This window comes from Mobula birostris, chromosome 23, assembly GCF_030028105.1.
Source record: "Mobula birostris isolate sMobBir1 chromosome 23, sMobBir1.hap1, whole genome shotgun sequence".
Lineage (NCBI taxonomy): Eukaryota > Metazoa > Chordata > Chondrichthyes > Myliobatiformes > Myliobatidae > Mobula > Mobula birostris.
Genome location: NC_092392.1, coordinates 2818556 through 2832180, shown reverse-complemented (window position 1 = coordinate 2832180; position 13625 = coordinate 2818556). Strand labels below are relative to the sequence as shown.

At 43.4% G+C, this 13625-nt stretch overlaps 1 protein-coding gene across 6 annotated transcripts in view; it reads left to right on the top strand.

Moving 5' to 3' along the window:
• plxna4 (plexin A4) overlaps positions 1–13625 on the top strand; it is an 811940-nt gene that overhangs the window by 557834 nt on the left and 240481 nt on the right. For all 6 annotated transcript variants that reach the window (XM_072241488.1, XM_072241485.1, XM_072241487.1 and 3 more), the window contains exon 7: positions 5094–5247. In XM_072241488.1, the coding sequence (XP_072097589.1) occupies positions 5094–5247 (154 nt within the window). The remainder of the gene's footprint in view (positions 1–5093; positions 5248–13625) is intronic.

Here is a 13625-nt window from a genome sequence, read left to right as displayed (position 1 = left end):
CAACCAAAAAAGGCTCCCCTTTTACTCCCACTTGCTGCTTCCTGCCTGTCAGCCATTCCTCTATCCATGCCAGTATCTTTCCTGTAACGCTATAGGATTTTATATTGTTGGCAGCTTCATGTGTGGCACTTTATGACACATTCTGAAAATCTAAGTAAATGACATCTACTACCTCTCCTTTGTCCACCCTGCTTGTTACTTCCTTGAAGGACTCTAACAGATTTGTCAGGCAAGATTTCCCTTTACAGAAACCATGCTGACTTTAACTCATTTTATCATTAGTTTCGAAGTATCCAAAATCTCATCCTTAACTCCAACACTTTCCCAACCACTGTGGTTAGGTTAACTGGCCTATGATTTCCTTTCTTTTGACTTCCTCCCGTCTTAAAGAGTGGAGTGACATTTGCAATCTTCTAGTCCTCCAGGACCACACCAGAATCACCTTGAAAGATCATAACCAATGCATCTGTTATCTCCTCAACAACCTTTCTCAGGACTCTGGGATGTAGTCCATCTGGCCCAGGTGACTTATCCAACTTCAGACCTTTGAGTTTGCCTAGCCCTTTTTCCTTTGTAGCAATGGCACTCACTCCTGCATCCTGACACTTATGGAACTCAGGCACACTGCTAGTGTCTTCCACAGTGAAGACTGATGCAAAGTATCCATTAAGTTCATCTGCCAACTCTTTGTCCCCCCCATTACTTCCTCATCAGCATCATTTTCTGGTGGTCCAGTAGCAACTCTCACCTCCCTTTTACTCTGTATATAATTGAAAAAGTTTTTAAGTGTCCTGTTTGACATGATTGGCTAGTGTGCTCTGATATTTTATCTTTTTCCCTTATAGCTTTTTAGTTGCTTTTTGTTGGATTTTAAAAGCTTCCAAATCAACCATCTTCCAATGTCATGGTCCGGTCCATGAAGTCTGTGTTCCGGTTCACGGTCCGGTCCGTAGACTCTGGACTCCGGGTCTTCCGGCTCTCCCTTGTTTCAGTTGGGCTTAATCATAGGCACCTGATGCTCATCTTGGGGCTGGGAATTATAAGTGGCCCTGGGTTCGAGTGTGGGTGCTGGTTTGTCTTGTCAGTATCCTGTTCTTGCCTCTGTGGGGCAAGTCAGGCCGTCTTTGCTGTTACCCTGTGATTGGATCTGTCCCTCCCTGTCCTTGCCTCTGTTGGGTAAGCCAGGACATCTTTGCTGTTACCCTGAGGCTGGACTGTTCCCTTCCCTTCCCCTTCCTCCTGGAGCCTTGCCCTGCAACTTGTGTCTGGAGCCTTGAACCTTGTCAAGTTCAACTACCGGAGTGAGACCGGAGCCTTGCTGTGTCAAGATAAGGAACTGTCTTTTGTTGAGTTGAAACTGTCTCTGTGTCCACGCCTTCGCTAGGTAGGTCTGGCCATTTGTTGCTACCTAGTGTTGGGAACTGTCTCTGTGTCCACGCCTTTGCTAGATATGCCTGGCTGTTTGCCGCTACCTATTGTTGGGAACCATCTCGTCGTGTTCAGCATTCTGTGTAGAGCCCTGGCCTCAAGTCCTGTTCCCAAGGAGGGGTCCCGGCTCTGTGTTCCATGTCCCTGTGTTCCTGTCTCTCAAGTCCAAGGCTCCATGTTCCTATGCTCTGGACCAAGGCTCTGTGTTCTTGTCCTCCCCAAGACTAAGGTTCTATGTTCTGCATTCCTGTTGTCCAAAGTCCAAGGTTCTGAGGTTCCTGTCATCCCAAGGCCAAGGCTCGGCTGTTCTTGAGTACCAAGTCAAGACTCTGTGTTCTCGTCCTGTCCATGTGCTTCATCCTATGCTGGAGTTCCCTCGTCCCGCCCAGGAGTCTCTCATTCTGTCCTGTAGCCTCGCCTAGTCCTATCTCCCAAGACCATATCATGTCTTCGCCTAGTTCCGGAGTCCAAGCCCGAGTCAAGACCCAGGTTCTGGGTCCTTGTCCAATCTCTGGCTCGGAGTCTGAACCCAAGCCTCATCATGTCCTCGCCTCGAAGAACCCAAGCCATGTCCAGTCCTGTAGCCAAGTCATGTCCTCGCCTAGTTCCGGTCTGAGCCTGAGTCAAGACCCAGGATCTGGGTCCTTGTCCAGTCTCTGGCTCGGAGTCCAAGCCCAGGCTCCTAGTTCCCAGTTCTTTGTCCTGGTCCCGCTTGCCTAGCCAATGTCCTAGCCCAAGTCTGTGTTCTTGCCCCAGCTCTCTAGTCAAGTCCTGTTCCCAGTACTTCAGTGTCTGTCTTGCATTTGGGTCCGCTCCCAGCACCCCCCCTTATGACATCCAAGACACCGTCTTTCAGAATCATGTAAATGTCCATAGGACCATAAAATATAGGAGCAGAGTTAGGCCATTTGGGCCATCGAGTCTGCTCTGTCATTTCATCATGGCTGATCCAATTTTTCTCTCAGCTCCAATCTCTTACCTTCTCCCTGTTTCCCTTCAAGCCCTGAATAATCAAGAATCTATCGACCTCTGCCTTAAATATACATAAAGGCTTTGTCTCCACAGCTGCCTGTGGCAATAAATTCCACAGATTCACCACTTCCTAGCTAAAGAAATTCCTCCTCATCTCCAGTCTAAAAGGACACCCTTCTATTCTGAGGCTGTGCCCTTTGGCCTTAGACTCTCCCACCATAGGAAACATCCTCTCCTCATCACTCTGTCAAGGTCTTTCACCATTCAATAGGTTTCTATGAGGTCACCCCTCATTGTTCTGAATTCTACTGAATACAGGCCCAGAGCAATAAAGTATCTTCAAACCTGGAATCATTTTGGTGAACCTCCTTTGAATCCTCACCAGTTTCAGCACAATCTTTTAAGATAAGGGGCCAAAATTGCTTACAATACTCCAAGTGAGGCCTCACCAGTGCTTTATAAAATCTCAATATTATACCCTTTGATATTCTAGTCCTCTTGAAATGAATGCTAACATTGCATTTGCCTCCCTCACAATAGACTCAACCTGTAAGTTAACCTTTAGGGAATCCTGCACAAGCACTCCCAGTCTACTTGTACCTCAGTTTTTTTGTATTTTCTCTCCATTTATAAAATAGTTTACCCTTTTATTTCTTCTACCAATGTGCATGACTACATTTCCTGACACTGTATTCCATCTGCCACTTCTTTGCCCATTCTTCTAATCTGTATGTCATTTTGTAGCCTCTCTACTTCCTCAAAACTATCTGTTCCTCTACCTATCTTCATATCGTCTGCAAACTTTGCAACAAAGCCATCAATTCCGTCATCCAAATCATTGATCTATAACGTAAAAAGCATCGGTCTCAACACAGACCCCTGTGGAACACCTCTAGTCGCCAGCAGCCAGACAGAAAAGGTTCCCTTTATTTCCCATTGTTTGCCTCCTGCCAGACAGCTACTGATTTATCTATGCTAGAATCTTTCCTGTAATACCATGGGCTTGTAGCTTGTTAAGCAGCTTCATGTGTGGCACCTTGTCAAAGGCCTTTTGAAAATCCAAATACACAACATCAACCGATTCTCCTTTGTCTATTTTGCTCATTAGTTCTTCAAAGAATTCCAACAGATTTGTTAGGCACGATTTTCCTTTGAGGAAACCATGCTGACTACAGCCTGTTTTATCATGTGCCTTCAAGTACCCTAAAGCTACATCTTTAATAATCAACTCCAACGTCTTCCCAACCACTGAGGTCAGAATAAATGGCCTATAATTTTGTTTCTTCTGCTTCTCTCCCTTCTTGAAATTTGTAATTTTTCGAGTGATTTATCTACCTTCTGACCTTTCGGTTTCCTAAAAAGTTTCTCCCTAGTAATGCTAACTTCACACACTTCATGACCCCTGACATCTGGAACTTCCACCATACTGCTAGTGTTTTCCATGGTGAAGACTGGTGCAAAATATTTATTCATTTAACTTGCCATTTCCTTGTCCCCCATTACTACCTCTTCAGCATCGTTTTCCAGTGGTCCGATATCCACTCTCACTTCTCTTTTAAACTTTATGTATCTGAAGAAACTTTTGGTATCATCTTTAATATTATTGGCTAGCTTACTTTCATATTAAAGTATATAGTATATTCCATCTTAAAGACTTTTTTGTTGCCTTCTGTTGGTATTTGAAAGCTTCCCAATATCTAACTTGCCACAAAATGTTGGTCTAGTATATATCCTCTCATTGGCTTTTATGTTGGCTTTGACTTCTCTTGTTAGGCACGGTTGTGTCTTCTTGCCTTTAGAATACTTCTTCCTCTTTGGAGTGTATGTATCCTGTGCCTTCCAAATTGCTTCCAGAAATTCCATCATTGCTGCTCTTCTATCAACCCTGCCAGTGTTCTATTCCAATCAATTCCGGTCAACTCCTCTCTTAACCCTCTGTAAATCCCTTCATTTGGTAATAATAATACATCTGACTTTCCATGTGGTAACTTTTTATAAGTCATTGTTCGGACTGCATTGGATTGTTGTGGGCAGTTTTGGTGTCCACATTAAAGAAAGGATATGCTGGCATCAGAGAGAGACAAGGAGATATCTACAAGTGTGATCCTAGGAATGACAAAGTGAATGTGTGAGGAGCATTTGATGGCACTGGGCATGTACTCGCTGTAGTTTAGAAAAATGAAGGTGGATCTCATTGAAACATATGGAAAATTGAAAGGCCTGGAAAGAGTGGATGTGGAGAGGATGTTTCCAGTAGTGGGAAAGTCATGAACCAGAGGGAACATCCTCAGAGTAGAAGGATGTCCCATTAGAACGGAGATGAGGTGGAAGTTCTTTAGCCAGAGGGTGGTGAATCTACGGAATTTCTTGCCAAAGATGGTTGTGGATTGGATTGGAGATTGATACGTTCTTGATTAGTAAGGGCATCAAAGGTTATGGGAAGAAAGCAGAATAACAGGATTGAGAGGGGGAAAAATCAGGTATGATGAATTGGCAGAGCAGACTTGATGGACCAATTGACCTAATTCCATTCCCATGTCTTATGGTCTAATGATGTGCATAAGGGAGGAATTGTTGGAAAGGAGGTGCTGAGTGAAATGTGCTGTTGAATGTATTCATGTCCACTGCAATTGCATGTTGGTATCTGCTGTGACCATACCCAACCTCTGGTGTTGTTCTGTTCCCTTCATCAGCTGGTGCTGGAGGCTCATAACGTTCCTGAGCTCTCCGCAGGAGTCAACTGCACGTTTGAGGACTTTGCAGAGATGGATGGCCTGGTGATGGGGAATATTGTCAAGTGCATTTCTCCAGCGGAGAGGGAGGTGCCGCAAATCCTGACAGATGAAGGTAAGAGGTGGAATGGTGAGGAAACTCACTTGGACAATGGTGGGGACAGCTCTCGAGTTTTCTGCTAGAATGAAATTCACTATGATACCACTAATACTGAAAATTCCAGAGGATCATCCCACTTGATTAGTGTTAATGGAGGCAATCAGGGTGACGGGACTGCTGCCAGAATGACATTTTCCAAACCTCAGGTGTGATTTTCTGTGTTAAGGGTCAGACACAGCGTACCTTTGAGCCTCACAGTACAGTACAGAAATATGCCTTTCAGCCTCTTGCTCCTGTGTCTCCTTTTGGAATAGTGCTCAGTTCATCATCATCATCATCATCATCATCATCATCATAATCATCATCATCAGGTGCCATGCCCAGTTTGAGCTTTGACTGCCATGGCCCACACACTCCTGTTTCGGGTCAAGTGGATCAATTCATTGGTATTCATTTCCAGTTCTCTGGCTGCTGTCTCCATCATCATTTGTCTTTGCCTTCCTCTTGCTTTCTTCCCTTCAATCTTTCCCATAATTACCGTGCATTCTAACTCCTCTTTCCTAATCACATGTCCAATTAAGTTGCATTGCCTTTTCATGATCTCATACATTATTTCTCTTTTTGTGTTTGCTCTGTTCGTGACATCCTCGTTAGATATTCGTTTCGTCCATGATATTCTTTGCATTCTCCTCATCACACTGCCCATTCCATACTCAAGAGTCTTGATATTTTCCCCTTTTTCCTCAGCCTTATGGTGACTTGACTGAGGTGTACAAGCTGATGCAGTTTAGATTCAGTGGGCAGCTAGAGATTTTTCCCCAGGGCAGAAATGGTTAATCTGAGGGGCATGACTTAAAGTTGATTGGACAGAAGTATAAGGGGGGTGTCAGAGGTGAGGTTTTTTCACACAGAGAGTGGTGGGTGTATGCAACACACCGCTAGGGTAATAGTAGAGGCTGATACTGTGCTGTGCAAAAGTTTTAGGCACGTATATAATTTTATGTATTACACTGTACTGCTGCAAAAAAAATCTAATTTCATGACATAGGTGAGTGATGATCTGATTCTGATATGAGTCGCTGTTGTGGACTGAGGGTGGGAAGGTGGCAGAGAGAGGGGAATCATGCTTGGGAAAGGAGAGGAAAGAGGACAGGAAGCATTAGAGAGACATTCAGTAAGGATCAAAAACCAATTGTTTGGAATCAGAAGACGTTGCCTGGTGTCTCAGGGTTGGAGTGTCTGCGTCCGTGTTACCCTCTGCCCCGGCACACCTGTCCCACATCCCTCCCACGGCACTCCACCCTTGCCATTCCCAACATCCTTTGCTCCTGCCAAATTTACAAACTCGCTCTTTGCTCTCCGCTCCATGTTGACAAATACAGTACTGTGTAAAAGTCTTTGGCATCCTAGCAATATATATATATGACTTTTGCACATTTAAGAAACTCTTAGGTACATGGCTGATAGAAAAATGCAGGGATTTGTGGGAGATAAGGATCTTAGAGCAGGTTAAAAGCTCGACACATTGAGATCAAAGGACCTGTGCTGTACTATATCGCTCAATGTGCTTATTTTCTATGTTGCACAGTCTCCGAAGAAGGGACATCATTTTTGAAATTTCAAGAAGGTGCCAAATCTGTGGAAGGCAAGTCACTGGGTATATTTAAGGCAGAGATTGATAGGTTTCTGATTGGTTAGACCAGAGACCGTAAGGGCAAAATTAGACCATTAGGCCCATCAAGTTGTTCCATGAGGGTTAAAGGTCACCAGGAGAAAGCAGGGGAATGGATTTGAAAAAAATATCTCCTGTAATTGAATGGCAGGACAGTCTTGATGGGATGAATGGCCTAATTCTGTTCCGATATCTTATGCTCTTATATACTACACCTTACTCTGCTGTATTCCTGTGCCCACAGTGATGTTTGAAGCTGCCAGAGTAACAGCAAGCTGTAACTATAGCCCACTTTATTGGAAGGAGAGCGTATGAATAGGAATGAGAAAATGTACTGTAATCACAACATAACAAGTTTATATCGGAAATTACCATTCTAAATGTAGCTAGAGGAATATATAATGGAAATGCATTGGAGGGACGAGTCTTCACTGAATTTAAAAATAGGCAAAATTGTTTTCCTTGGAGTGAAGGAGGTGTGAACTTACAAAATTATGAGGGACATAGATAAGGCAGGTAGTAACAGTGTTTTAAGTGAGAGGTGAAAGATTTAATCAGGTGCCTGAGAGACAGAATGGGGTGGATATACAGAAAGTGGTGCCAGAGGAAATGGTTGAGGCAGGTTATGGTATTTATAAGACATTTCGACAAGTCCATGAATGGAAAAGGTTCTGAAGGCTATGGGCCAAATGTAGGCAAAGGGGACTAGCTCAGGAAGCTTGGTTGTAACGGATGAGTTGGGTTGAGAGGATGTTTTTTCTATGCTGTGTAACTCTATGTGTACATACCCTGGTCCAAATATCCCTCTAACCAGAGAGCTGGGGTTTACCCCACTTCAATTTTCTTGTATTCCTAAAGGAAAGAAGTGGCCCTTTCCAAAACAAAATGCTGCCTAACTCTTGTCACTTGCATTCTTTATTCTAGATCCTACAGTGCAGGAACAGGCCCTTTGTCTAACTCATCCATACTGATCCCCACCATGCTGGTCCCATTTGCCTGTGGTTGGTCCATAGACCCCTCCTATTCACGTGCTCATCCAAACGACTTTTAAATGTTGTTATACCTGCCTCAACCACTTCCTCTGTCAGCTCATTTGATGCAAGCTCTGATGCCTGTTTATTCCTCAGACGCATGATAAGGACAAGTCCCAGACTCTAGTTCAGTCGTTGTTGTCAGGTATCATGCCCTTCCAGCTCATAACTTTCACTGGCAGGCCATCATGATTTGAAAGGTTTGTTGAAACTATAGCTGTAAACTGAAATGTCTTTTGAGCAAATAGTACTCAAATGAATTGCACCCATTAAAGTAAGTGGAAAGGAAATTGCTACCTGGAGGTGCATTGCTTGTTAGAATGGCTCGACATTCAGAGCAATAGCTTCTGTTTAACCTAACAGGAAAATCAATTGCTGCTGGAATTTAGGTTTGTCAGTTCAGCTGACTTCTGCACTGATCAATAAGTTGTGCGTTTTACAATGGGATTGTTTTGCTGTGTGTGTCTCTGTTGGTCTCCGTCTAGCAGCTCTGATGAATGGTGCTTGAACTTTGGTGGTGGTAGGAGGGGTCTACCTCCTGAACTTGAGGCTGTTCGGCCCCATTTCACCAACCTCTCGCTTGAAAATGTCTACTACAATATACTTAGCTATTTTGTAGTTGAATTTTGCCATATTTCTCTGTTCCACATTCAACTTTTAAGAAATTAAATTCAAAATCTTTTACTATTTTCATTCCTGCGTATTTGAACTGCCGTACTAGACCATCAGTAGCTCATCCTGAGGGCTCTGGGAGGTTAGGAGTGACCTTCTCAAAACTAGTATAAATAATAAGCAAAAACAGAAAATGTTGGATACTCACAGCATGTCAGGCAGCATCTTTGGAAACATGAACTTTCTTCTTAGCTCCATAGCTGCAGCACGACCTTCCGAGTATTTCCCGCACTTTCGGTTTTTAATTCAGATTTGTAGCATCTGCAGATTTTTGATTAGCATAAGAGGTCAGCAATTTGATTTGCATGTGAATTCCATGAGTGGTTGTGGGGTCTCCTGTGGTTAGGTGGGTGCTACAGCAGTGGATCAGAGAAGGAACTCTAACTCAACTTCTCTTGTCTTTACTTTGCATCTGCTGAAACCAGATTAATTCAAACTGCTGCAGTTTCTCAAAGCCATTTACCGAGTCAGCACCTTTAATGGGAAAAATAATATTAATTTTCAGGCATTTCTCTCTGTCAATATTTTAATTACATTTTAAATTATCTGACTGGTTAGATTTTCAGACTTGGTGATGTGTTCTGAATGCCAGCCAGGATTACATTAAAAATTCAGAGGCATGCAAATAAATATTAAAGTAATTAAATAGAAAATGTGTGTAGCCGTGGATAGACATATTAAATGGAGAAATGTCTTGGTGTCAATAAAATTGCATTTTCAACAAATTTATGATTAAATTAGATTTTAAAAAAAGCTGTCTGGCTTTTCATTGGAAAATCAATGTTGAATGATCTCTGGATGAATATGCTCAATTCAAACCAGGAATTTACAGGCTTTCGCAACACACAAAATGCTGGTGGAACGCAGCAGGCCAGGCAGCATCTATAGGAAGAAGTACAGTTGATGTTTTGGGCCGAGACCCTTCGTCAGGACTAACTGAAAGAAGAGCTAGTAAGAGATTTGAAAGTGGGAGGGGGAGGAGGAGATCCGAAATGATAGGAGAAGACAGGAGGGGGAGGGATGGAGCCAAGAGCTGGAAAGTTGATTGGCAAAAGAGATACAGAGCTGGAGAAGGGAGAGGATCATGGTACGGGAGGCCTAGGGAGAAAGAAAGGGGGAGGGGAGCCCAGAGGAAGATAGAGAGCAGGCAAGAAGTGATTGTGAGAGGGACAGACAGGGAAAAAAAAAAGGGGGGGGAATAATAATAAATAAGGGATGGGGTAAGAAGGGGAGGAAGGGCATAGACGGAAGTTAGAGAAATCAATGTTCATGCCATCAGTTTGGAGCTACGCAGACGGAATATAAGGTGTTGTTCCTCCAACCTGAGTGTGGCTTCATCTTTACAGTAGAGGAGGCCGTGGATAGACATATCAGAATGGGATGTGGAATTAAAACGTGTGGTATCTAGGGTTTTTCGTTCACACTGTGGTTCAGAGTCAACACTGTTTGCTCTGAGTCAAACGTCGTAGGTTTGAGCCCCATTCCAGCAGCTTCAGGTGGAATTCTGAGGGAGTTCCATGCTGTTAAAGTTGTTAGAAACATAAAACTGAGTCCCTCTCGGATGTACCAGCGGAGAGTTTTCAAACTATTCACATCACTGTCTGGTATGGAGGGGCCACTGCACAGGATCAGAAAAAGCTGCAAACTCAGCCAGCTCCATCATGGACACTAGCCTCTCCAGCATCGAGGATACTGTCAAAAGGCAATGCCTTAAAAAGGTGCCATCCATCAATCAGAACCCCCATCACCCAGAACGTAACTTCTTTTCATTGCTGCCAAGCAGGAGGTACAGGAGGTATGCTGCTGCCACCTATAAAACAAATTTCATGACATGTGCCAGTGATATTAAACCTGATTCTAATTGATATAGACATAAAAGATACCAAAGCTTTGTTCAAAATTACAGACAATAAAAACATTATACTCAGGTGGAGTGAGGGTCGTTAGATAAATCTTAAGCTTAATTAGTTTGATCTCATTAACATAAATGGTTGAGACTGAGATCATGTCCATAATTTGTATGTATTTATCCTTCCCGCTGCAGTTTTTGGAGAAGTTATCCTGCTTTTGCTGGGAGACAGTATCTGATTCCTCTGCTCTTTAAAGTTTAAAGTTGAAAGTAAATTTATTATCAAAGTACATAATTATCACAAACTACAGCCCTCAGATTCATTTTCTTATTGGCATACTCAATAAATCTGTAAAATAGTAATCATAATAGTATCAATTAAAATCTCCCCAACTTATAGCATTCAACCAGAGTGCAGAAGACAACAAACTCTGCAAATACAAAAAGAAAGAAAAAATGATAATAAATAAACAATAAAAATCAGGAACGTAAGATGAAGAGTCCTTGAAAGTGAGTCCATTGGTTGCGGGAATATTTCAGTGGTGGGGCAAGTGAAGTTATCTCATTTGGTTCAAGAGCCTGATGGTTGAGGAGTAGAAACTGTTCCTGAACCTGGAACTGTATGCACTACTTTTTGTAGGATTTTCTGTTCAAGGGCATTGGTGTTTCCATACTAGGCTGTGATGCAGCCAGTCAATATACTGTCCAGCACACATCTACAAAAGTTTATCCAAGTTTTAGATGTCATGCCGAATCTCCGGGTAAATTAAGTGTTTGCCAGTAGTGTACAGTAAGCAGTGGTCGTAGGTCATGTGCATTCCAGGCCTCCTGTTCATTGGCTGACACAACATTGCCAGTTAACACTCTTAATTGTTCAACACGTAGTGTTCTGGTCAATGTTTATTCTGTAATACGTCACCAAAACAGGATATCTGGTCAACTCGTTACTGGAGTGGCAGAGGACAATTTGGCCTCCATTTTTTCATGCAAGTGTTGTGATCTTACAGCAAGAAAGTAGATACTGGAGGAAGTCAGTGAGTTAAGCAGCAGCTGTGGAGGGAAGGAATTGTCGATGTTCTCATGTACAGCTCCACAGTAGTGGATTCAGGGTTTCTTGATGATCAAAGCTGTTACTTTTTAACAGAAGACAAACAAAATTCTAGCATCTCTATGGGTCCTTATCAGCACCAAAACATATCACTGAATATAAAAGTGACCTGTGTGGCTAACATGGGAGTTATATTTTACACAGCGAGATCCCATGGTATGAAAAGAGAGATTTACTTTCACATTCTCAGGATATTTATAGTTGATTTGTAATCCATGTGTATGTGTGTATTTATTGAGAAACGGTATGGAATATTGCCTTTGAGCCCCTCTGCCCAGCAATGGTGATGTCCAAAGCATGGCAATCAAATTTACGTACAGCAGAGCCGACATTGTGCTGATGGCCAGATATTTTCTCCTTGTGATGCTGACTGAGAGGTAGCATCACAGAGGACAACTCCACAGTTAGACTCAGACTGGCTCACAGTTTATGTCGTGTCTAATGGTGACCTCCCCACAAAGTGCAGCGTTTCCTTGGGACAGCTCTGAAGTCTCAGTCAGTTTCTCAGCTTTGGATTGTGTCTTGCAAGTGCAACTTTCTGGCCCAGGAGCTGGCCCGCCACAGCTTGAAGGATGACCAGCAGAAACGCCTTGGCTATGGGCAAGGAGTGAATGTTAACCGGACACTCGGAGTGCTCTCCACTTTCCTGGCAAGTGACCAGGAGCAGCTTTATCTAGTCCAGCACCAGTTTAGTACTGACTTTATGTCACAGGGTCCCATGGTGATGTCAGGTTGTGCGGTGCACTGGAATCAAAAGAGCGGAGCACCTGTCTGTATTAGGGGAAGTGAGAGCTCACGTCCTCCTGAGTCAGTTAATTCGTCACCGCTGTCAGTGGGAGACGTAAGTGGGAAGGCGCAGAGAGTATGGTGAATTACCAAGTAATAAATCAAGAGTACAGCAGTGTAGTGATTGCCTTAGTGGATCCAGAGAGGAGTTTAAACTTGCACTGGCTGTTAAAGAATCTAAATCTAATTAATTGGAACTAATATTTTGAGTTGTAAAGCGATGTGGTATGCAGCATCTTTCTCTGTGTAGCTATAAGAGAGGTTGGGAAACTCAGGTTGTTTCCTCTGGATTGTCGGAGGTTGAGGGGTGATATAATTATATGAAGTTTGGAGGGGCATCTGGGGTCCCAACCTGGAGCCCTCGGTTAATGATAGGGTTTATGGCATAAAACACGGTTAGGTTAAATGGTCAGAATAATTTTCAAGGAAAGGAAACCTCAAATACTAGGGAACTTAGGGTTATGGTGACGGGGAAATTTTAAAGGAGATTTACGAGGTGAGTGTTTTAAACAGAAAGCTGGACGGTATTCTACTGTCAGGGAGGTGGTATAAGCAGACAAAATAACAACCTTTAAGAAGCATTCAGTTCGGTATGTGCACAGGCAAGGATAAAGGGATATGGACCATGTGCTGGCCAACGGCATGAGTTAGATTGCTATCATGGTCAGCACAGACATGGTGGGCCAAAAGGCCCGTTCCTGGGATGTGCTGTTTTAAGTTTTATGAAAGTCCGTGGTTCATCTTTATTTGGTGATGATGGTTGAAGAGTAAATTTTGGCCGGGAAGCTACTGGAGCAACTCAGTGGGTCAGGCAGGGAAGTGGACAGTCTGAGACCTCCATCTGGCCAGGGGAACCCGCAGTGCTGCACTCTGAATAAGAACATATCATGTACTGCCCAACACTTCTGCCCAACCCACCCTGCTGGTCTGAACAACATAGCATGTTCTCCTGAGAAGATATGGAGAAGTTACCCTGGACAATGTACTTAGGTGCCTGTTAGGTCTCATGACTGTGATGTCAAGGTGAAAGTGTGCTAAGTGAGGGGGAAACCTTATTTTGAACTTTGAACTTTGGATTTGGCATGTTAAGGGCAGGTGACTGAGCGAAGTGACATCTCACCAAAGTTCAGCCCTGAGATTTGCCTGTCTAGCCTTACTGCCCATCCATCCCAGACCACCCCTCCCAATCATGAATTCTGAGTGTGCTGTGCACAACAATCAATGCCCATGGGACTTTACGCCTGGAAGAATAATCTCACCGCACTGCCATTAGGA